The following is a 25,647-nucleotide window of genomic DNA, read 5'->3' as shown; positions in this document are numbered from 1 at the left end:
CATACAAGCATACAAGTATCTAAGTATCTGACTGAGCGGTGGTAGGCAGAAGCAGGAGTGTAAACATTCATTCAAACAGCACTTTCATGCGTTTTGCCAGCAGCTCTTCGTTGTGCGTCAAGCATTGCGCTGTTTATGACTTCAAGCCTATCAACTCCAGAGATGAGGCTGGTGTAACCGAAGTGAAATGGCTAGCTAGTTAGCGCGCGCTAATAGCGTTTCAAACTTCACTCGCTCTGATCCTTGGGGTGGTTGTTTCCCTTGCCCTGCATGGGTAACCCTGCTTCGATGTGGTGGCTGTTGTCGTTGTGTTGCTGGTTCGAGCCCAGGGAGGAGCGAGGAGAGAGACGGAAGCTATACTGTTACACTGGCAATACTAAAGTGACTATAAGAACATCCAATAGTCAACGGTTAATTACATTCAAATGGTATAGAGGGAAATAGTCCTATAATTCCTATAATAACTACAACCTAAAACTTCTTACCTGGGAAGACTCATGTTAAAAGAAACCACCAGCTTTCATATGTTCTCATGGTCTGAGCAAGGAACTGAAACGTTAGCTTTCTTACATAGCACATATTGCACTTTTACTTTCTTCTCCAACATGTTTTTGCATTATTTAAACCAAATTGAACATGTTTCATTATTTACTTGAGGCTGAATTGATTTTATTGATGTATTATATGAAGTTAAAATAAGTGTTCATTCAGTATTGTTGTAATTGTCATTATTACAAATAAAAATAAAAAAATTGTCCGATTAATTGGTATCGACTTTTTTGGTCCTCCAATAATCGGTATCGGTGTTGAAAAATCATAATCGGTCGACCTCTACTACAGACGTGAGTGCTACTGGTCGATAGTCATTTAGGCAGGTTATCTTAGTACTCTTGGGCACAGGGACTATGGTGATCTGCTTGAAACATGTTGGTATTTCAGGGACAGGTTGAAAATGTCAGTGAAGACACTTGCCAGTTGGTCAGTGCATGCTCGGAGTACACGTCCCGGCATCGAAACGAGCATAGAAGTAATTTCGGTCATCTGGTAGGTTTGTGTCACTGGGCAGCTCGTGGCTGTGCTTCCCTTTGTAGTCTGTAATAGTTTGCAAGCCCTGTCACATCCGACGAGTGTCGGAGCCGGTGTAGTACGATTCAATCTTAGTCATGTATTGACACTTTGCTTGTTTGATGGTTAGTCGGAGGGCATAGCGAGATTTCTTATAGGCTTTCGGGTCAGAGTCCAGCTCCTTGAAGGGGCAGCTCTACCTTTAGCTCATTGTGGATGTTGCCTGTAATCCATGGCTTCTGGTTGGGGTATGTATGTACGGTTACTGTGGGGACGACATCCTCGATGCACTTATTGATGAAGCCGGTGACTGATGTGGTGTACTCAATGCCATCAGAAGTTTCCCGGAATATATTCCAGTCTGTGTTAGCAAACCAGTCCTGTAACTTAGCATCTGCTTCATCTGACCATTTTCTTATTGACCGAGTCACTGGTGCTTCCTGCTTTATTTCTTGCTTGTAAGCAGGAATGGGATAGAATTATGGTCAGATTTGCCGAATGGAGGGCGAGGGAGAGCTTTGTACATGCCTCTGTGTGTGGAGTAAAGGTGATCTCGAGTTTTTTCCCTCTGGTTGCACATTTAAAATAATGATAGAAATTAGGTAAAACTGATTTGTGTTTCCCTGCATTAAAGTCCCCGGCCACTAGGAGCTCCACCTCTGTATGAATGTTTTCCTGTTTGCTTATGGCCGTATACAGCTCATTGAGTGCGGTCCTAGTGCCAGTATCGGTGGTATATAGACAGCTACAAAAAATGTAGATGTAAACTCTCTTGGTAAATAGTGCAGTCTACAGCTTATCATGAGATACTCTACCTTAGGCGAGTAAAACCTTGAGACTTTCTTAGATTTTGTGCACCAGCTGTTGTTTACAAATATGCATAGGCCGCCTCCCCTTTTCTTACCAGAGGCCGCTTGTCACGTCCTGACCTTAGTTCCTTTTTTTATGTCTCTATTTTAGGTTGGTCAGGGCGTGAGTTGGGGTGGGCATTCTATGTTTTGTTCTTTGTTTGTAATTTCTATGTGTTTGGCCTGGTATGGTTCCCAATCAGAGGAAGCTGTCAATCGTTGTCTCTGATTGAGAACCATACTTAGGCAGCCTGGTTTCCCCCTTGAGTTGTGGGTAGTTGTTTTCTGTTTAGTGTATGTCACCTTACAGAACTGTTTCGTTTCTTCCAATCGCTTTGTTATTTTGTTTTTTGTGTTTAGTCTAATAAATTAACATGGACACTTACCACTCTGCATATTGGTCCGATCCTTTCTACTCCTCCTCAGACAACGGAGACTTTTGTTACACCGCTCTTCTATCCTGCCGAATAAGCTTGAAACCCGGCAGCTGTATGTTAATCATGTCGTCGTTCAGCCACGACTCCGTGAAACACAATATATTACAGTTTTTAATGTCCCATTGGTATGATATACGTGCTTGTAGTTTGTCTATTTTATTATCGATTGATTGTAAGTTGGCTAATTGGACCGATGGTAAAGGTAGATTACCCTCTCGGCGACGGATCCTTACAAGGCACCCGGACCGTCGTCCACGATACCGCCGTCTTTTCCTCCTGCGAATGATGGGGATGTGGGCCTTGTCGGGTGTCTGGAGTAAATCCGTCCCATCCGACTTGTTGAAGAAAGATTCCTCCAGTACGGGGTCTTTGTTCACACCCTAGAGGGGGGAATTGACTTCAGCTGTGTGCTTTTGAGGGGATTTGAGCGCATGACAACAAGTGCTAGACTATGATGACTTATAATAGTGTAGTTACAATACATGTACAGTATTAGGGCTAGCATGACTTTTTGTGTAGCTTATACCAAATTATTTGCATGGTGTATTTTCAAGGAATCATTACGAAAATATATCTATCACAAACCAACTAAGTTGCGAAGAAGTTGTTATATTTCATTCCTACTAGTCTGTAACATTACGTTCATATTGAAACCATCACTGCGTAGCTCGAGGACCCCAATACTGATACTGATAACAAAGTGAAAGGAAGAAACAAAACAGTTCTGTCAGGTGAATACACAAAACAGAAAACAACTACCCACAACTCAAGGGCGAAACCAGGCTGCCTAAGTATGGTTCTCAATCAGAGACAACGATTGAACGATTAATACTGATTTAGAATTCCTCACAATCAAATGTAGACCGCATTATCTACCAAGAGAATTCTCTTCGATTATAATCACAGCCGTATATATCCCCCCCCAAGCAGACACATCGATGGCTCTGAACGAACTTTATTTAACTCTCTGCAAACTGGAAACGATTTATCCGGAGGCTGCATTCATTGTAGCTGGGGATTTTAACAAGGCTAATCTGAAAACAAGACTCCCTAAATTTTATCAGCATATCGATTGCGCAACCAGGGGTGGAAAGACCCTGGATCATTGTTACTCTAACTTCCGCGACGCATATAAGGCCCTGCCCCGCCCCCTTTCGGAAAAGCTGACCACGACTCCATTTTGTTGATCCCTGCCTACAGACAGAAACTAAAACAAGAAGCTCCCACGCTGAGGTCTGTCCAACGCTGGTCCGACCAAGCTGACTCCACACTCCAAGACTGCTTCCATCACGTGGACTGCGAGATGTTTCGTATTGCGTCAGACAACAACATTGACGAATACGCTGATACGGTGTGCGAGTTCATTAGAACGTGCGTTGAAGATGTCGTTCCCATAGCAACGATTAAAACATTCCCTAACCAGAAACCGTGGATTGATGGCAGCATTCGTGTGAAACTGAAGGCACGAACCACTGCTTTTAATCAGGGCAAGGTGTCTGGTAACATGACTGAATACAAACAGTGCAGCTATTCCCTCCGCAAGGCTATCAAACAAGCTAAGCGCCAGTACAGAGACAAAGTAGAATCTCAATTCAACGGCTCAGACACAAGAGGCATGTGGCAGGGTCTACAGTCAATCACGGACTACAGGAAGAAACCCAGCCCAGTCACGGACCAGGATGTCTTGCTCCCAGGCAGACTAAATAACTTTTTTGCCCGCTTTGAGGACAATACAGTGCCACTGACACGGCCTGCAACGGAAACATGCGGTCTCTCCTTCACTGCAGCCGAAGTGAGTAAGACATTTAAATGTGTTAACCCTCGCAAGGCTGCAGGCCCAGACGGCATCCCCAGCCGCGCCCTCAGAGCATGCGCAGACCAGCTGGCCGGTGTGTTTACAGACATATTCAATCAATCCCTATACCAGTCTGCTGTTCCCACATGCTTCAAGAGGGCCACCATTGTTCCTGTTCCCAAGAAAGCTAAGGTAACTGAGCTAATCGACTACCGCCCCGTAGCACTCACATCCGTCATCATGAAGTGCTTTGAGAGACTAGTCAAGGACCACATCACCTCCACCCTACCTGACACCCTTGACCCACTCCAATTTGCTTACCGCCCAAATAGGTCCACAGACGATGCAATCTCAACCACACTGCACACTGCCCTAACCCATCTGGACAAGAGGAATACCTATGTGAGAATGCTTTTCATCGACAACAGCTCGGCATTCAACACCATAGTACCCTCCAAGCTCGTCATCAAGCTCGAGACCCTGGGTCTCGACCCCGCCCTGTGCAACTGGGTACTGGACTTCCTGACGGGCCGCCCCCAGGTGGTGAGGGTAGGCAACAACATCTCCTCCCCGCTGATCCTTAACACTGGGGCCCCACAAGGGTGCGTTCTGAGCCCTCTCCTGTACTCCCTGTTCACCCACGACTGCGTGGCCATGCACGCCTCCAACTCAATCATCAAGTTTGCGGACGACACAACAGTGGTAGGCTTGATTACGAGACGGCCTACAGGGAGGAGGTGAGGGCCCTCGGAGTGTGGTGTCAGGAAAATAACCTCACACTCAACGTCAACAAAACTAAGGAGATGATTGTGGACTTCAGGAAACAGCAGAGGGAACACCCCCATCCACATCGATGGAACAGTAGTGGAGAGGGTAGCAAGTTTTAAGTTCCTCGGCATACACATCACAGACAAACTGAATTGGTCCACTCACACAGACAGCATCGTGAGGAAGGCGCAGCAGCGCCTCTTCAACCTCAGGAGGCTGAAGAAATCGGCTTGTCACCAAAAGCACTCACAAACTTCTACAGATGCACAATCGAGAGCATCCTGGCGGGCTGTATCACCGCCTGGTATGGCAACTGCACCGCCCTCAACCGTAAGGCTCTCCAGAGGGTAGTGAGGTCTGCACAACGCATCACCGGGGGCAAACTACCTGCCCCCAGGACACCTACACCACCCGATGCTACAGGAAGGCCATAAAGATCATCAAGGACATCAACCACCCGAGCCACTGCCTGTTCACCCCGCTGTCATCCAGAAGGCGAGGTCAGTACAGGTGCATCAAAGCTGGGACCGAGAGACTGAAAAACAGCTTCTATCTCAAGGCCATCAGACTGTTAAACAGCCACCACTAACATTGAGTGGCTACTGCCAACACACTGTCAATGACACTGACTCTACTCCAGCCACTTTAATCATGGGAATTGATGGGAAATGATGTAAATATATCACTAGCCACTTTAAACAATGCTACCTTATATAATGTTACTTACCCTACATTATTCATCTCATATGCATACGTTGATACTGTACTCTATATCATCGACTGCATCCTTATGTAATACATGTATCACTAGCCACTTTAACTATGCCACTTGGTTTACATACTTATCTCATATGTATATACTGTACTCGATATCATCTACTGTATCTTGCCTATGCTGCTCTGTACCATCACTCATTCATATATCCTTATGTACATATTCTTTATCCCCTTACACTGTGTTATAAGACAGTAGTTTTTTTGGAATTGTTAGTTAGATTACTTGTTCGTTATTACTGCATTGTCGGAACTAGAAGCACAAGCATTTCGCTACACTCGCATTAACATCTGCTAACCATGTGTATGTGACAAATAAAATTTGATTTGATTTGAAGAGCAACAACTGCAGAATTTATGTTGACAAAAACTCACAATAATGACTTGAGTAAACTTAATTTGTGCATGGAGAACTCTCTCAGTGAGTTTATTTATTTTCAGTCAACCCACATGATGAGCATTTTGTCTCAGAAATGACTCACGGCTATTGATGAATTTCTTTAATAAACATAAAGCCACAAGAATACAAACCACCCCCGAGTCTTATTGCCATAGCGATGCTCTAGTCTCTCTAGCCTAAGTGATACACAGTCAAAAAAATGATTCCTTGTGAAGTCTAATTGTTACCAGGTATATTTAAAGCCTTCCTCCAGATCCTTGCTTCCTTCTCATCCACCTGCATATGAAGCAGGCTCACACTAAACTCATCTTGGGCTTTATCCGCCTTGTTTTCAGTGCCTGTCAAATGCACAGCGTGATTCGCCTTTACGATATAACACCAGTTTTGCCTGCCGCCTCAACCACTGAAAAAGAAGCCATTCAGATCTCCTCCAGCAGGGTATAATACATATTATGGTGGGAAAAAGATTTGGGATTATGTGATAATTGTTTCTATATATCTAAGACGTCTTATATGCAGAAAAAAAAGCTTGCTGTTCATATCATTCAGCAAGCCAAAGAGATATCGTCTGAGAGACAAATAGTATTTGACGTCGTATTGTGGTCGTAAAATACTGCCTTCTCTTTCCCTTAGCTCCAGCCAGGCCTCTCCCTTGTCTGATTACAATGACTAGTGACAAAACAGCGGGCCTTCGCTGGCATTTCTCATCTTCTGCGACGTGTTCTCCTCTCCGGAGTGTCATTTGTACTCTTGTTCCCACAAGGACATTACAATGAGGGTCATGCCTGTCTCACACACACACACACACACACGCACAAAGACACACATACAATAAGATGCAGACACACGCTGAGTCGACACTAGGTTGACACTGGGCCGACCCTCCAACCCCTCAGGCAATATGCCAGCATGGCCAGCGGTGCCCGATGGCCTATTGACCTTGCATCATTCCCCCTTGCCCCCTGTGTCACCCCTGCGTGTCACGGAGGGTTACGGACGAAGGGGATGACAACTCAACGGGGGTGACACCGGACTGGCCTGCCTCACAAGAGAACGCGACAGGCTGCAGCCCAGCTGTTTGGGATTCGCTCAAATGGCAGAGTCACAGGCACAGCCATGGGTAAAGAGATGCCTGCGGAGTGGCACGACGTGATTATTTTGGGCTAACCGTCTGGCCCTTTCGCTTGCTTGCTCAGTCGCTCACTGACCCTACCTCCTCAGGTCATGCAGTTGTATGGAAGTAAGTAGAAAATAAAAACTACCCAGGTTGGGTTAGTTTCCATTGTTTTCTAGTATCTTTGTAGGATTCATATAACAAGCTGTCAGGATAACTGCTTCAGTGTCCAGTTCACTCGATTTCTAAAAGCTAAAGGGTGAAATAAAGGTCTGCTTGGGAATGTTTTGGCAGTGTGCCATATGACAAAGCCCAGTGTGTATGTGTGTATGTATGTACCAGTGTATGTATGTATGTATGTATGTATGTATGTATGTATGTATGTATGTATGTATGTATGTATGTATGTATGTATGTATGTATGTATGTATGTATGTGTGTATGTATGTACCAGTGTATGTATGTATGTATGTATGTATGTATGTATGTATGTATGTATGGGCTTTCCTCCTCTTCGTCTGAAGAGGAGAGGAGAGAAGGATCGGAGGACCAATATGCGGCGTGGTAAGTGTCCATGGTTCTTTTAATAAGAAATACTTAACATGAACACAACTGAATATAAAAAACAATAAATGTGAAAACGAACGAAAACCAAAACAGTACCGTGTGGTAAAAAACACAGACACGGAAACAAACATCCACAAACAAACAGTGAAACCCAGGCTACCTAAGTATGATTCTCAATCAGAGACAACTAATGACACCTGCCTCTGATTGAGAACCATACTAGGCCGAAACATAGAAATCCCAAATTCATAGAAAAACAAACATAGACTGCCCACCCCAACTCACGCCCTGACCATACTAAATAATGACAAAACAAAGGAAATAAAGGTCAGAACGTGACAGTATGTATGTATGTATGTATGTATGTATGTATGTATGTATGTATGTATGTATGTATGTATGTATGTATGTATGTATGTATGTATGTATGTGTGTGTGTGTGTGTGTGTGTGTGTGTGTGTGTGTGTGTGTGTGTGTGTGTGTGTGTGTGTGTGTGTGTGTGTGTGTGTGTGTGTGTGTTCAGTGCAGCCATGCCTGACCCTGACTCACTCTTGATGTGCTCACTCAGTCAACTCAGTAGGCCACTGAACACTGGGCTATTCACTCTACCACTTGGTTATCTACAGAATACAGAGGGGTTGAATCACTGTCAACACAAAAACATATCCTCTGTCAAAAGAGGGGCTTTCTTCGACTTAATATTAACATTGTTCCTGTATTTGTCTCCACATTCTACACTGGTGAGTTGGGTTTAAGTGAGCTAAGGCATTATTAACCTCTATATCAAAACCATCATGAATCCTATTATCTTAAGAACATAATGTTTATTGCATGAAAAGAGTGTTTCATCATAATTCAAGAAGAAAAGGTACAGTTTTGCATCATTACAAATTCAGATTTGTATTCAATTCACACACACACACACACACACACACACACACACACACACACACACACACACACACACACACACACACACACACACACACACACACACAGAGCATTTGGAAAAGTATTCAGACCCCTTGACTTTTTTCATATTTTGTTAGGTTTTACAGCCTTATTCTGAAAAATTGAATAATGACAAAACAAAAACAGGTTTTTAGAAACTGAAATATCATATTTACATAAGTATTCAGACCCTTTACTCAGTACTTTGTTGAAGCACCTTTGGCAGTGATTACAGCCTTCTTGGGTATGACGCTACAAGCTTGGCACACCTGTATTTGGGGAGTTTCTCCCATTCTTCTCTGCAGAACACTCAGAGACTTGTCCCGATGCCACTCCTGCATTTTCTTGGCTGTGTGTTTAGCGTCGTTGTCCTGTTGGAAGAACCTTCGCCCCAGTCTGAGGTCCTGAGCACTCTGAAGCAGTTTTTCATCAAGGATCTGTCTGTACTTTGCTCCGTTCATCTTTTCCTCGATCCTAACTAGTCTCCCATTCTCTGCAGTTGAAAAACATACCCACAGCAAGATGCTGCCACCGCCATGCTTCACCATAGAGATGGTGCCAGGTTTCTTCCAGATGTGACCCTTCTCCCCTGATTGCTCAGTTTGGCCAGGTGGCCAGCTCTAGGAAGAGTCTTGGTGATTCCAAACTTCTTCCATTTAAGAATGATGGAGGCCACTGTGTTCTTGGGGACCTTCAATGCTACAGACATTTTTTGGTACACTTCCCCAGGTCTGAGTTTCAAAACAATCCTGTCTCGGAGCTCTACGGACAATTATTTTGACCTCATGGCTTGGTTTTTGCTGTGACATGCACTGTCAACTGTGGGACCTTATATAGACAGGTGTGTGCCTTTCCTAATCTTGTCCAATCAATTGAATTTACCATAGGTGGTCTCCAATCAAGTCGTAGAAACATCTCAAGGATGATCAATGGAAACAGGATGCACCTGAGCTCAATTTTGAGGCTCATAGAAAAGGGTATGAATAATTACGTAAATACGGTATTTCTGTTGTTATTCTTATTTTTTTAATAATCCAAAAACATGTTTTGCTTTGTCATTATGCCGTATTGCGTGTAGATTGATTATCCCCCCATTTTACAATAAGGCTGTAAAGTAACAAAAAGTGGAAAAAGTCAAGGGGTCTGAATACTTTCCAAATGCACTGTGTCATTATATATATACATTATATATGTGTGTGTGCATAGCATTAGCATTAAGCTAGTGCTGCCATACAGTGAAATCAGGCCTGAATGTTTCTGCTCCAGATCCTCCATAGCTCTGAGAGAACTTAAATAAACATAGTTTTAAGCAGCTTACTAGGCCAGCTAGCTGCTTCTGCTTTGGCTCTGATTTCCAGAGGCAGCTATGAAGATTTTCACCCAGCAAAAAGACAGAGAAAGGGAGAGACAGAGAGAAAGGGGGGGACAGAATGCCCATACAGAGAGATGGGGGAAAGAGAGAGAAAATAACTTCAAGAAGAAAAGAGCGTTGGGGCAACGAGAGACGCGTCCAGCAAACGTCATCAATAACTCAACACTTCCCCTCCTTAATCTATCTGTTAAAATGCAAGCCAGTGACACAAGGCCGACGGAGGGGGGAGGAAGGGAGCGGATCGAGTTTAAGACCCCCAGATTCTCCTCTCTCCCTTCGCAGAGAGAGTTCTTACTGAGAGTCAGAGAGCCAGCGGCGTCAAGCGTACGGCTACTATGTGCTAATGTAGTCAATGGTAAAACATAATGGATATGTCCCTAAGCAGGGAAAATCAGACACTGAAAAACATATAACAGAATTTTCCCAAAGCACACATTCAAGTAGAGTTAGAATGGCAGAGCCGCTGCTGAAGCATATAGAAACTATGAGTTAGTGGGGAGACATAAAAATACGTTATAGAATTGTCCCCAAGCACACCTGGAAGTATAGCTACAGTATAATGGAGCAGAGGAACTATGGCTGGGCCCTGGTCAAAAGAAGTGTACTATATGGGTAATAGACCAAGACTATAAATGAGCAGTTATCTGTGCCCAGGCTGGTAGGGTAGATGCCCGCCTCATGCCTCATGCCCCTTGCCCTGCACCCGAAACATTCCGCTCCAGCGAGCAGCCAGTGAGTCGGCCTATCTGGAGAGAGAGAGGGCACAGATGTGGTTTCACATCGGCCCTAGCATCATGTAGGGGGGGTGAGAAGACGTTTATACTGTCGTATCCACTCATACATCAAGTACCATGCAGACGTATAGTTACTTAGCTATCTGTATATCTCAGAGTTAAAGCTGAAGTAGGAAGAGGGAAATGTCCAATTGACTCAGGCTCAAGGTGATGTACAGTAGCTAGCTGGTGTAGATATGCAACAAGGCAAAAATCCATAGTGCCTCTTGTAAACCATCTCATGTTAATACAGGCCAAGTCAGTGAAACGAACCATCAAGCAGACCGTTGCTCTTTTCCCTCTCATATCCAGAACCTTACATCACAGTCACATGTGTATCTCAAAGAAAACCATCCAGCTCCTTACCAGTACTTTAGATTAGAGCGTCCACTGGGACACCAGCCAGACTGTGTTTTAAGTGTTGTTAGTTCTATGGAAGCAGGCGGATATCTACCAGAGCTTAGATCATAACCACATCTTCCAACCTCCTTAAAGCTTTATAACAGTGCTTTAGAAGAGCCACTATCAGGCTTTGTGAGTGTTGGTAGTTCTAGCAGGCAGATATCTATCTTCCAGAGCTTATCTCCTGGGACATGGTTGGAAGTTCTAGCAGGCAGATATCTATCTTCCAGAGCTTATCTCATGGGACATGTTTGGTAGTTCTAGCAGGCAGATATCTATCTTCCAGAGCTTATCTTCTGGGACATGGTTGGAAGTTCTAGCAGGCAGATATCTATATTCCAGAGCTTATCTCCTGGGACATGGTTAGAAGTTCTAGCAGGCAGATATCTATCTTCCAGAGCTTATCTCCTGGGACATGGTTGGAAGTTCTAGCAGGCAGATATCTATCTTCCAGAGCGTATCTCCTGGGACATGTTTGGTAGTTCTAGCAGGCAGATAACTATCTTCCAGAGCGTATCTCCTGGAACTCCATGTTCGAGCACAGTGACCATATGAGCTGCTATGACATATTTTAAAATGGGTTGTTTGGATCCTGGAAGCCGATTGGTTGATAGCAGGGAGTTATAGCACCACAACCCCCAAATTATCCAGGTAATGCCTGTTAACAGTTCCATTAGATTGATCAATGCACATCCACTTTCCCTCCCTAAGCTTCATCTCCCGTGGAAAAAAAGTGTCTAGACAATATTTCACCATGCTACCAGGCTAGCATTTGGTTCGCAACAGTTGAGATTTGTCTGAACCTTGCTGTCTGCCTGACCTTTTTTGTGATCTCCATCTGTGCCATGCATATGAACGTGAGGAGGCTGAAAGCTTCTCTGATCCACGCCAATTCATTTATAAGGATCATTAATGGATATATCCAAAGAATTGGAAGTGCACATAGTTGGTTGTCATTTCAGCTGCTTGGTGTGATTTCGTGGGCTAGCTAGCTAGCAAAGGAGAAGTAGCTAGCATGCATAGATAACGTGGTTGCTTAGCAACAAAACCGACGCGTAGCGCAACTATGGGGCAAAACAGACGGTTCGCCTTAGATTGTTTTATTACATTTTTGCACTGTCTATATGCACACACACAGGACTCTACACACTCACTGACACTCCAACACACACATAACAGGCTCACACATTTATACTGACTCTACACACACACACACACACACACACACACACATATATCCTGATGCCTAGTCACCTTACCCCTATACCTACAGTATCTACCTCTACCACTCTTGTATCCCAGCATATTGTAAATGTGTATTGCTTCTTACTTTCTCGTGTCCTTATTTCTTTTTTTTCTTGTGTGTTTTTGTTCTACCTTGTTATTTTTAGTGCTACATTGATATTGATCACTGCATTGTTGGGTCTGGAGCAATAAAGGCATTTCACTGTACTTGTGCACGTGACATTAAAACTTGAACCATGTCAACTAGATTTTGTCTCCGATGTTTATTGAAAACATAAATACATTTGCACAATGAGCACTTGTTGGTTCTCAAATACATCATTACAGTTGTTGGTTCACAAGCTAGCCACTTTTGCATGGCGGAAAGATTCATTTAACTCCCTCTGAAAAGGGCTGTAACTCCCATCTAAGGGCTGTAACTCCCATCTAAGGGCTGTAATTCCCTCCTAAGTGCTGTAACTCCCATCTAAGGGCTGTAACTCCCATCTAAGTGCTGTAACTCCCATCTAAAGGCTGTAACTCCCATCTAAGGGTTGTAACTCCCATCTAAGGGCTGTAACTCCAATCTAAGGGCTGTAACTCCCATCTAAGGGCTGTAACTCCCATCTAAGGGCTGTAATTCCCTCCTAAGTGCTGTAACTCCCATCTAAGGGCTGTAACTCCCATCTAAGGGCTGTAACTCCCATCTAAGGGCTGTAACTCCCATCTAAGGGCTGTAACTCCCATCTAAGGGCTGTAACTCCCATCTAAGGGCTGTAACTCCCATCTAAGGGCTGTAACTCCCATCTAAGGGCTGTAACTCCCATCTAAGGGCTGTAACTCCCATCTAAGGGCTGTAACTCCCATCTAAGGGCTGGGCCCATCTAACTCCCATCTCTCCCATCTAAGGGCTGTAACTCCCTCCTAAGAGCTGTAACTCCCATCTAAGGGCTGTAACTCCCATCTAAGGGCTGTAATTCCCTCTAAGTGCTGTAACTCCCATCTAAGGCTGTAACTCCCATCTAAGGGCTGTAACTCCCATCTAAGAGCTGTAACTCCCATCTAAGGGCTGTAACTCCCATCAGCTGTAACTAAGGGCTGTAACTCCCATCTAAGGGCTGTAACTCCCATCTAACTCCCATCTAAGAGCTGTAACTCCCATCTAAGGGCTGTAACTCCCATCTAAGGGCTGTAACTCCCATCTAAGTGCTGTAACTCCCATCAAGGGCTGTAAAGCTAACTCCCATCAAGGGCTGTAACTCCCATCTAAGGGCTGTAACTCCCATCTAAGGGCTGTAACTCCCTCTTAAGGGCTGTAACTCCCATCTAAGGGCTGTAACTAGGGCTGTAATCTAAGGGCTGTAACTACCATCTAAGGGCTGTAATTCCCATCTAAGGGCTGTAACTCCCTCTTAAGGGCTGTAACTCCCATCTAAGGGCTGTAACTACCATCTAAGGGCTGTAACTCCCTCTTAAGGGCTGTAACTCCCTCCTAAGGGCTGTGACTCCTCCTAAGGGCTGCAACTCCCTCCTAAGGGCTGCAACTCTCTCCTAAGGGCTGCAACTCCCTCCTAAGGGCTGCAACTCCCTCCTAAGGGCTGCAACTCCCTCCTAAGGGCTGCAACTCCCTCCCAAGGGCTGCAACTCCCTCCTAAGGGCTGCAACTCCCTCCCAAGGGCTGTAACTCCCTCCTAAGGGCTGCAACTCCCTCCGAAGGGCTGTAACTCCCTCCTAAGGGTTGCAACTCCCTCCCAAGGGCTGTAACTCCCTCCTAAGGGCTGCAACTCCCTCCTAAGGGCTGTAACTCCCTCCTAAGGGCTGCAACTCCCTCCTAAGGGCTGTAACTCCCTCCTAAGGGCTGTAACTCCCATCTAAGGGCTTCGCGTCGGGAGTTATCACATGATAATCCCCAGGTTCTCATGCCTTATTGCTTACTGAAGACCCTGTCAGGCCTGTCCAGCACCTCGTCACAGGCCACTCACTCAATCGCCCTGATACAAAGGGTTCAGTCACTCTGTGTGTGAGTGTGTGTATGTGTTTGTGTGTGTAAGACACAACCAGGGTTATATGAGTCAGCAAGCCAGTGTGGCCACATTCATGACAACAAATAAAGTGCAGGGGCCAGAGAGACCGCAAGCTCTGGAAGACATGACCAAGTCAGACACACACGAGCGCACACCATTCAAAACCAATTTCAACCCTTAGGCAATCTATGTTTTGGGGAAAAGTGGTGAGCACTATCACAACATCCAGCTTTATTGTCACATCTTGTATTCTTCCACATTGGATTGATACGCGCCTGTAAATACACTAGAGGAAAAAGGCTACGTCCCAAATGACACCCTATTCGTTCTTATAGTGAACTACTTTTGACATAGGGTTCTGATCAAAAGTAGGTTACTACAGTGAAAAGGTGTCATTTGGGATGGAGGCTAATAAACTAAGGCTGTTTTTACAGAGACAGCCCAATTCTGATATTTTTTTTCCACTTAATGGTCTTTTGACCAATCACTTCAGATCTTTCCACATCAGAACCTGATCGGATTGGTCAAAAAGATCAAATTAAATCAAGTCACATTTTGTTCCATCTCACATAGGTTAATAGACTAACAGTGAAATGCTTACTTACGGGCCCGTCCTAACAATGCAGAGAGAAAGATTTAGAATATAATAGAACAAATAATAACACGAGGGATAAATCCACAATGAGTAACGATAACTTGGCTATATACACGGGGTACCACCGCCTGGTATAGAGGTGATGGACGGCAGGGAGCTCGGCGGGCCCCCGTGTTGAGGGTCAGCGTGGCGGAGGTGTTTGCCTACTCTCAGCACCTGGGGGCGGCCTGTCAGAAAGTCCAGGATCCAGTTGCAGGAGGAGGTGTTCGGTCCCAGGGTCCTTAGCTTAGTGATTGAACGGTGAGCTGTAGTCAATGAACAGTCGTCTCACATAGGTTAATTTGGTCAAGGTGGGAAAGGGCAGTGTGGAGTGCAATAGAGATTGCGTCATCTGTAGATCTGTTGGGGCGGTATGCAAATTGGAGTGGGTCCAGGGTATCTGGGACGATGGCGTTAATGTGAGCCATGACCAGCCGTTTAAAGCATTTCATGGCTACAGATGTGAGTGCTACGGGGCGATAGTCATTTAGACAGGTTACCTTGGCGTTCTCGGGCACAGGGTCTATGGTGGTCTGCTTGAAACATGCAGGTATCACAGACTGGGTCAGGGAGAGGTTGAAAGTATCAGTGAAGACACTTGCTAGCTGGTCAGCGATAGTGAAGAAAAGGCCAGAATTGTGCTGCCTGTGTAAACGTAGCCAAAGAGATTCCAGATAATTGACACCAATTCCAGAGTCCCCAAGGGTTGCTCTGACATTTACACTTAGAATTTTACACCAAATAGGGGTCAAATGGTTAAAGGTATCTTCCAGCCAACAACACATTACTGTACAGTATTACCATTGGTCAAAGCTCTGTGACAGAGAGAGAGAGACAGAGAGAGAGAGTTCCGCACTACAGAAACCTGACCTCTCAAAACACCCCCACCACTAACAGCAGCACATCTCCCTCTCGACACAGGACCTTAACTGTCTGTGCTGAATAGTACAAGGAGAGAGATGAAGTTGAGTGACAGCAGTCAAGAAGGTGCTTCTTAGTGACCTCAGTATGTTTGGCTGAGCATGGTGTTCGTTTGCAATACCATAGCTGGGATTTGGTTTGATTTCCTGCATGGGACACTAAACATAATTACATGTTCAACTGTTAATCACTTTTGCGTAAAGAAACGTCTGCTAAACGACCATATTATATGATATTATCAGATTACAGATTGAACAGGCTCCTACCAGTGTGCTCTCCCTATGATGTCTGATTCCTGCATTGGACACATGTATAAATATGACCAGGTGTTGAACTGTAAATCGTTTAGGATGAACGAGCATATCATCATGACTATTTATGACAGTTTAAATAGGTTTCCTCCAGTGTGCTCGCTCTCTCTGCGTGGTGTAGACCGCCTGCGCGTGTCGCCCACTGGTTGGCACGGTAATGCCCGGTGGGGCGTGGGAACACTCGCTGTTTACCTCAAAGATCATTTAGTAATCCCCACAGAGCAGGCACGTACAGAACAGCAGTGCACGTACAGAACAGCAGTGCACGTACAGAACAGCAGTGCACGTACAGAATAGCAGTGCACGTACAGAACAGCAGTGCACGTACAGAACAGCAGTGCACGTACAGAACAGCAGTGCACGTACAGAACAGCAGTGCACGTACAGAACAGCAGTGCACGTACAGAACAGCAGTGCACGTACAGAACAGCAGTGCACGTACAGAACAGCAATGCACATAAAATAGAGCATGTTAAACTAAACCCAGGGGGATGGATTGGAGGATACAAACAAACGAATGTGTGTGTCCTAGTGAGGGCGGATGGACACACAGTAGATGCACACACCACATGGGTTCTGGTGACAATCATGTCAGATTGTCTGACAGAGGATTTGGAGATTAAGACTCTTTGTTCTAAGTTAATGACTCACGAGGCTGGGCTGAAGAAGTCTAGCTGTTTGCGTTTATCAGTGATTTAGACTCTTTGTCCTAAGTTAATGACTCACGAGGCTGGGCTGAAGAAGTCTAGCTGTTTGCGTTTATCAGTGATTTAGACTCTTTGTCCTAAGTTAATGACTCACGAGGCTGGGCTGAAGAAGCCTATCAGTTAGTGTTTATCAGTGTTCTCCAAACCTCTCTTCGGGAACACCATGTAGCTATACTTCCCTCAGACTGCCATTTTGTAAGCAGTCCAGCAATGACATGGATTCAAAAAACAGATCCTATAAGAGCCCAAATGGAGGTCATTCAACTTTGAGAAGCAGGAAAAACATCCCTTTCTTGTAAGTAAGCATTTCACAGTAAGGTTCACACCTGTTGTATTCGGCGCATGTGACAAATACAACTTTATTTTATTTTATTTGAGTGCTAAAAATGGAATCCACTACTTCTCCTGGCAGTGCTGCCCGCCAGGTCACCTCTCTCTCTCCTCTCCCAGCCCTGGTAAGACAGACAGCTTTATAGTGGAACACCACCTCCAAAATGATGCCTACCAGGGCTTACCCCTACCCTCTTCACCATGCCACCAACTCTACAACCCTGTCTGATGCCACATCAATGGTTTCTGACCGTTTGCTCATGTTGCTCCACACTGGCATAGCACAGGACAAGGGTCTGCTCTAGAGGGAAGCTAGCACCCCTCGCGGACCACAATGCACGGCACAGTGCAAGCTTTGCAAACAGTAGGCTAGGTACCCAAGTGTCTCCCTTGATGAAGATCTATCTGGCCAGCAAAACATAGACAGACTTTCCCATAAATGTTTCATTTGCAAGTACTCAGCTTCCCCTACACAGTGTGCAAAGAGTCCCTTTCGCCATTCAAGTGAAGTGACAAACCTCAAACATGGACTGGCTGCCATGCACGGCCAGAGTATTGAAGATGAGGGAGAACAGTGTTTAAAGCCTAGACCCCTCAACCAAGAATAAGCGTCTGACCTATATATCCTCGGAATTCTAATTACACACATAATCTGAGTCCCAAATGGCACTCTATTCCCTGCATAGTGCACTATTTTTGACCAGAGCCCAAAAGTAGTGCACAATGTAGTAGAATATGGTGCTATCTGGGATCCAGCCCATAGATAAACCCTATAGAAAACTCTCCAGTCTCCTTGGACTCTGAGCTGACACTAAACCAATACACATTGCAGTGTGTGCCAGTCAGGGACATGGCAACAGGCATGGCCTGCATCCCAAATGGTACCCGATAGCCTAAATAGTGTCCCACTTTTGACCGCTTACGGTGCCGTTCGGGACACAGCCATGATATCAATAATTCAATACAGGGGGATGCCAGCGGAGGACCATTACTATCACAGACACATCACATGAGAATAATGCGTTGCGTCATGAAATAATGGAGGATGATCGACGGTGCATGCACGGGGCCTTTGAATGAGAAGACTTGTGTTGGTGGGGGTGATGCACGGCTTGAGTGGGATTAGACTTTGCAGCAATTGCATTACCTCTGTGGAGTTGTACTGTGCTTAGTTGAGAAGGACTCAGGGAAGGAATGAGAGCCGGAGAGAGTATTGAAGTGGGAAGAGAGTATTGAAGTGGGCGGGCTAGAGATATCCTTAGAGAGAGAGAGAGTAGCTATTGAAAGGGGAGTCCAGCCCGCTTACAACGAATAAGATATTGCAACATGCCGTGTGTTTTGTAAAGATGGGTGGGCCCGACGGTTTGCTCAGTAGCATAGCTGTTTGTCAAGCCTGACATAATGTCAATTAACAAGGCCCTATGACCCAATTAAAAAGACAAATGACAAATATGAGGTGGGTAGACTGTCAAACTTGTTACACATGAACCAAACTGACATCTGAACACTGCACTTGGCTTGAGCAAACATATGTGGATCAGACATGTGTAGGTGATCATGTGTAACCTGCTCTCTAGATGGTAAGTAGATTTGGGTATGTGCTTGAGTTGTATCAACATGAAAAAAGGTTTTTGTTATATCTATCAATGTTTCATATCATGTTTCTTGGACATATGTGCTTATGTGTGAGTGAGTGTGTGAGTGTGTGAGTGAGTGAGTGAGTGAGTGTGTGAGTGAGTGTGGTGAGTGAGTGAGTGAGTGAGTGAGTGAGTGAGTGAGTGAGTGAGTGAGTGAGTGAGTGAGTGAGTGAGTGAGTGAGTGTGAGTGAGTGTGTGAGTGTGTGAGTGAGTGAGTGAGTGAGTGAGTGAGTGAGTGAGTGAGTGAGAGAGAGAGAGCTTTACTATTAAAGCCTTAATATTTGACCAAATCCAACACACCAGCCTCTCCAGCATGTTGTATTCCATAACAAATGACAGTGGCTGGCTGGGACCATAATTGCACTATAAAGATTGCTTCTATGTGAGAAAGCTTATCTTATAACTTGATCTACAAATACCTTCACTTTCACAATAGCCCATAGTGTTTAATCGTTAATTACCTGTCAATCATTTAAGGTGTTACATATATAGAGATAATTCTGCTCATTCGGATTGCAGGCAAATATACCATTTATTTGGAAAATTCAAGCGGCTTTTTCTTTTATCTCGGCCCAGAAATCTATTCCATGAGATGTCTCGATAACGGAACCTGTTACTGAGAGAGTGAGAAGAGAAATCCTCGTCAAGATCAGATCAGTACACTGTGCATGCCGATCGAATTCCTGGGAAACGGGGATTTGAGAAATACGCAGACAGTTTACAGTGTCTAAATTGAATACAGACAGAAATGTAATTCACTTATCACGAATACTAAAGGGCGCGTGCATCATCATCGTACCGTTTCTGACTGATTTGTTGGGCAATGGCCAAAATCACTCGCGGAAGGATCACCACATGTGTGTTTGTCGAGATAAGACATCATGCATAGGTGACTCTCTTATAGGCTTTTGTACTTGATATGATTCTTATATCTATGTGCCTGTAGCCTAATCCCCAAATTTGAGAGGAAAATCCACTCCGTATTAAACGCTTCCAGTGTTTTAGGGTCATATAGCCTATTTGCGAACCACTCAAGTCATTGGCGCAATCAAAGCACCTAACATGAATCAAACAGTTCGGGAACTTCAACAATCAGTGTGAGTAAATCAAGCCGCGTAATGTTGGCTGCTGCCGAACTCCCTTACCTTAGCAACACAGCTATTTCCCACGCGAAGAATCCCCATACAGCTACAGATTGCAGCCTTTTCCGCGTCATCTCAAGATTTGAGTTGCATATACATATACTCGGGAACGCCTCAGCTGCCTCTGTTCGCCACTTAGGGTAAGACTCTTGACTTTCAGCACCGTGGACAGTGCTCCAACTGATGTCGACACAATCCAACACGCGGCAGGCTCGTGGCGCACGGTAAACGCAAACGCATAACAGTTTCGGAATCCCACATATTACTAATCGACTTCACTACTCATAACTGGACAGGTTTTTACCGAACTAGCAACGACATCAACAAGAGAGCATAGTCAATTCTGAAATACGACTCTAAAGTAGGAACACCAGTAATGTGGGGTAGCGCTCGGCAGCTGTACATATTCTTGACACATTCACAGACATCTCAGCGGTCTTGGAGAGCGGGGGCACAGAGAGAGAGCGCTGCACCGGTGACTGACAGCGAATTATTCCACTCGCTCCTATAAATGTTCCAGCAGAGCCACGCTATAGCTTCAATTAGACAAGCACTGATGTGGAATCCTGCATGGGCATCCTGCATATATATATATATATATATATCTCGCTCTCTCTTCATTGACATATTACAGCACGGTCCTGTAATATGTATCCAATTTGTTGTCATTTATTAGATGTTACTTGTCGAGTTTCTGTCCAGATCAGCGTCATGTGTAAGCTATAGCAGCCATAGTTTACACATGACTATTTACTATTATATTACGAAACAACAACATTGAATGTGATTCATGATTGCTTTTAAGTACCATTATGGATTACTACATTATGCATCGTATCTCTACGGGTATGGTTTATTAAACAATATGAGTCTTGATAGTTTCCCCCGCTATGACCATGAGCAAAGCAGTCAGGAAAGCTTAATAAATAAATAGTACATTCATGGATTTTAGAACATGGACAATTAGTTTAGGATTACTGCTAGGGAATGTGACGTTTCCACCAAAGCTTACCTTATATGAGTAATATGTCCGTTCATGTATACAATATTGAGAACATCCGTATGCATATGATATTATGTATAAGGTCGGGTCGGATCTGCACGCACGCACGCACGCGCGCACGCACACACACGGGATGACGAGTAACATTGTGAGTTACAAGAGGGTGTATGATGCCTGGATAATGAAGACTGGCAGTGTGGTGCCATGAGCAGGGTGTCCAGCACAGCTGGGTGGAGGTGGTTGCATCTGTGTGTGCTGTACTGTAGACACACACACATTCACAATCAAATGTAGTGGGTCATGTTTTTGTCAAACCGATCTGGAATCAGATGATAAGCAGGCATGGGGCAGCAGGCATGCACTCCAAGTTTAGCCTGCCGAACAGAGCACTCATGCAGTCAGACTATTTGGCCTGTCCCTGTCAGTTTGACATGCATTACTGATGCTATCAAAAGTGCAGTCTCTACACATGTGAAAATTGCTGTTGAACTGGGTTGAACCCCGATGTCCATAGAATGGTGTGTAATTATTTAATTATGCTGCCAAGGTGATGGGGGCGATGGTGTTGAAGTGTAGTGTGGTCAAGTGCTGGTTCTTCAACAGCTGTGATGACTACACCACAGGCCAGGACAGGTCTGTAATGCCTTTGGGCTGCTGGTGATAGCTTGCTGAAGGTGTGAGGAGCACAGCCCTCTCCAATGTCACCTCGGATGATGGGGTGAGAGGGAGGTGTGTATATTTAAGAGAGAAAGAGAAAGGAGGATTGTCCTGTTCAGTTATACGCTGTCAAAATATTCTCAAAACACTATGATTGTGTAATGAAACCGTGAAAGGTAATGTACCTAGCCTGAGATCTGGTGTTTGGAGGGTGTTTGAAAATAAACCTAATGCAAGTGTTATGATACACAGAAAGTGGTTTAAAACAATAGAAGCACTCTGAAACACCCAAAGTGGTTCTTAAATCTGAATATTGTTGTTTTTAAGAGAATGTTGTGAAAACACTTTTTGGGGTTTCAGTGCATGTAAAAGGTAGCATCAAAACACTATTTTTACAGACTGTGCCTCTCATACAATCAAATGGTAAATCAATGCAAATGGTTTATAGCCTCAATATTGATTTGATGATAAGGGAATATGGATTTTTTTTTTGTCTAAATTCTTTAGACTGATTAGAAACAGGAGACAGAGAAGGAGTGACAGTGGAACAGGCGGAAGCGGGAATTGAACCCCCGACCTCTGGGGTAGTAAGATGGTACATTTCATTGGTATTTTATACACTCAACCACACAGCCACACTGTAAAAATAATGATGAATTTGACAAAAAATGTATGCAAGTCGTTTCAATGATTTGTTCATTTCATTTTACCCCAACATTTTAAAATAAACGTAATATGTTGCTCAAAAGATGGAGAAAATTGAGTGATTGAACTCATTGGAAGTCTGGTTTAAATCTCTTTGCACTTCTTACCTTGACAGGTGGCTCTGTTTTCAGAGGACCGTGGGTAATTCAAACATTTTAGACTTATTCATTATTTTACACAATGCTGTATGCATGCTTGAAGAAAGAAAGTGTACATCTATATTACTATTAATATAGATGTACTTTTCTTTATTTGTGTGTAAGCTTCTTGTGTTTTCAACCTTTCCTGTTAGTGCTACCAGTCCTTGGCGAGGTGTTGCACCACACGTGATTAGATGGTGTTACAACACACCATGTAATGTTTCGGAACATCTCAGGGCCATGTTTCAATACTCCAGCAAAGGTTTCGTCTCCTTCACGTTGGTGGCAGCTTAGTTGCCAGTAGTTTTGGTTTTACAAAGCACTTCATTTTAACAGTGTATGAACAGGAAAACAACAAAGACATATTTGAAAGAAGGATGTCGGCTGTCAGGCAGCTCATTTCTTATAAAATTGTATTAAAAAAGTGACACGTGACATGCAACTTCTCCTAGCTGGCTCCCTAATTGCTTTCTGTATGTCATCTAGCGCTTAAGCACTGGCCTTGCTCTCCTGATAGTTCTTTCTATCCTGTTAAGGAATGATTCTCAAACTTGTCTATAATTTCAGCCAGTAGTTTTGAAAGTGGTGCTCACAAGCCAAAACAGTTCGCCGTTTTTTGTGTATTAAGTCATCCATTTTGTGATATATGTTCCCGAATTTTACAATTCTTATGATATTGTCAGAATTTTGCAATTTTTGTGATATGTTTACAGATCCAATTCTCGCAATCTGTTACGAATTTGTTCTTAAGATCCCAGAGTGCATCTTTAAGGCAAAACGAGAAGCTCCTCTTTGGAGGAGGTTGATTTATTTACCCTAATAAACTCAGGTTCACAGTTTGTGACATTCCCTTTAACCACTTGCCTTCCTAGAGTGCCTGGTGACTCAAAGGGGCATATGCCACATAGCTTCAGAACTCAAAACACCCCCTGGTTGGAAGTTTACAGTCTAATTACAGAATACCCTAGTGAGTGTGAGGTTGATGCCGGTATCTGCAGATGTTCTTCTGAGGCACAGTGAGAAAGAGAGAGCTCTTATGGATGCTAAGTTCATCACCAGGTCATGTCTGCCACTGTCAACATTCTCAGTCAGGCTAAGAGCTTGTGGTGAGAGAACGAGAGATGATGAGAAGTTTGAAAGTCTGCGTGGGTGGGTGGGTGAGAGGGTATGACAGATGAAGAAGGTGAGAGAGAGAGGGGTTGGGATGTTATGGATGCTGTGGATAGGTGGAGAGGATGAGAGACAAGGATGGGGTTGTCTGGTATCTAAGGACTTTTATTATCCATACTGATCTACAGCCGCTTGTCAATTTGCCCTCTGATAATTTCCCCATCCTTCCTCAGTGAGAGAGAGATGTTCAGCAAGGCCAGTGATCCATGACTGATCAGTCCCTGTCACTGTCCCTGTAATAGATTCATATCAGGGACTATGTTCCCATATTCACACTAGAATGCATGACAGAAACAGTGCTTCATTTGAATTGGTTTGCTAGTGTGGATTTAGGAATAGTGCTTGGGACTCATACATCTTCATACAAAGTGTAGTATGAGTTTGGACAACTCTTATGGTCTTGCTGGTAAAATGTAATTTAGGAGAGCCAGGATAAGGAGGACATATCAGACCTAAGTGGCATCAGGGAGACTAGAGGGACTAGAGAGGAGAGAGGAGCTCGAGAGTGATAGTCTGTGAGCCCTGGATGATGATTGAAGAGTGTGGTCAGAGTGGAGTATAGACTTGGCTTTCATTGCCGGTGACCCACAAAATGCGAAATATTGAAATTTGCCGGAGTAATAACAAGTAGCTTCGAAAGTCTCACAGAAGTATTTAAATCTACCATTTTAAGTGCAAATGAACACATCGCTTTGAATAGAATGATACTGTGAAGCTATCCAGACATCTAGTTCAGTTACCTTTGAACGAGGCACCCGTATTATAACTCGACAAATGTATCTACAGAAACCCTTTCTACGGGGCAGCGTCCATATCTTTGATTGTGCATATTAACCAACTGCCATCTCTCAGGCATCCCTCCCTGGGATGATTTTGCTTCCGTTTGCTTAACCAATAGGACTAATCTGGTGGATTTTACTTCCTTATGTTGAGTCCGGCCTCGTCGCTAAGACGATATGCATGTGCATGGATTAACAGACACTCCCATCAACATGACTAGAGGTTGTTAGGCAGGTGATGAACGATATTCTATACACAGGCAGCCAAACGACTTACCCCATTCACATCCATCATTAAACAGAATACACTGTATATCTCCGCCTCGCAGTAAACAGGCAAGCTGCTGATCTTATTATGACACATATTTCTTAATCTACGGGATGAAAGCCAAGCATGACATAGTGGAGTGGCTCCATATGACAGAGATTATGGCTGCTGTATCGTAGCTGCGGAAAAGATAAATTGCTCAATTGTGGTTTTGTGGCCAGCCATTATAAATCTCCCCCCAGTGTGCTGTGGCAGAGTATTATGGAGAGGTTTATATTGGAGGTGTCGGTGGGGCATGGTTGTAGTTCAGCAGGTCTGGAATCTAAAGCATATGGAGTGATTCATAAATAATGGAATTGTTATTATTAGCCTTGTTTTTATTCCTATAGGGCCTTTCAAGACAACGCTACAATGTCTTCTGTGTTTATTGACATGATAGACAATGGAATAGGAATGACAAGATGATGTCATTGTATTTACAGATGTAGGATCTTAATTTGATCACTCTTTTGTTGCTGAGAAATTTCCTGCACCTCAGGATATACAAACTTGTAGTGCATTCAAGGTTTCAAAATACTTCTAAAGTTTGTAATTTACACTATTAAATGTCAGACTTGATTTGCCCTATCAAAAAATGTTTCAACCCCTACACAAATGTCCATTAATTATAATCCACATTTTAATTCACATTTCCTGTTGCGCCATGATTATTTTCCTGCTGCAGTAAAC

The 25,647-nt window shown here is 44.1% G+C and overlaps 1 protein-coding gene across 1 annotated transcript in view; it reads right to left on the bottom strand.

Annotated features, from left to right (window-relative positions):
- The window catches only part of LOC112232019 (glycine receptor subunit alpha-3-like), a 100,506-nt gene extending 79,838 nt beyond the window's left edge, over positions 1-20,668 (bottom strand). The window contains exon 1 of the mRNA XM_024398815.2: positions 20,200-20,668. Coding sequence (XP_024254583.1) covers positions 20,200-20,270 — 71 coding nt within the window. The 5' untranslated portion in view covers positions 20,271-20,668. The remainder of the gene's footprint in view (positions 1-20,199) is intronic.
- Positions 20,669-25,647: the final 4,979 nt, after the last annotated feature.

This window comes from Oncorhynchus tshawytscha, linkage group LG34, assembly GCF_018296145.1.
Source record: "Oncorhynchus tshawytscha isolate Ot180627B linkage group LG34, Otsh_v2.0, whole genome shotgun sequence".
Classification (NCBI taxonomy): domain Eukaryota; kingdom Metazoa; phylum Chordata; class Actinopteri; order Salmoniformes; family Salmonidae; genus Oncorhynchus; species Oncorhynchus tshawytscha.
Note: the sequence above shows the minus strand (reverse complement) of the source record. Positions and strands in the feature narration are given on the sequence as shown.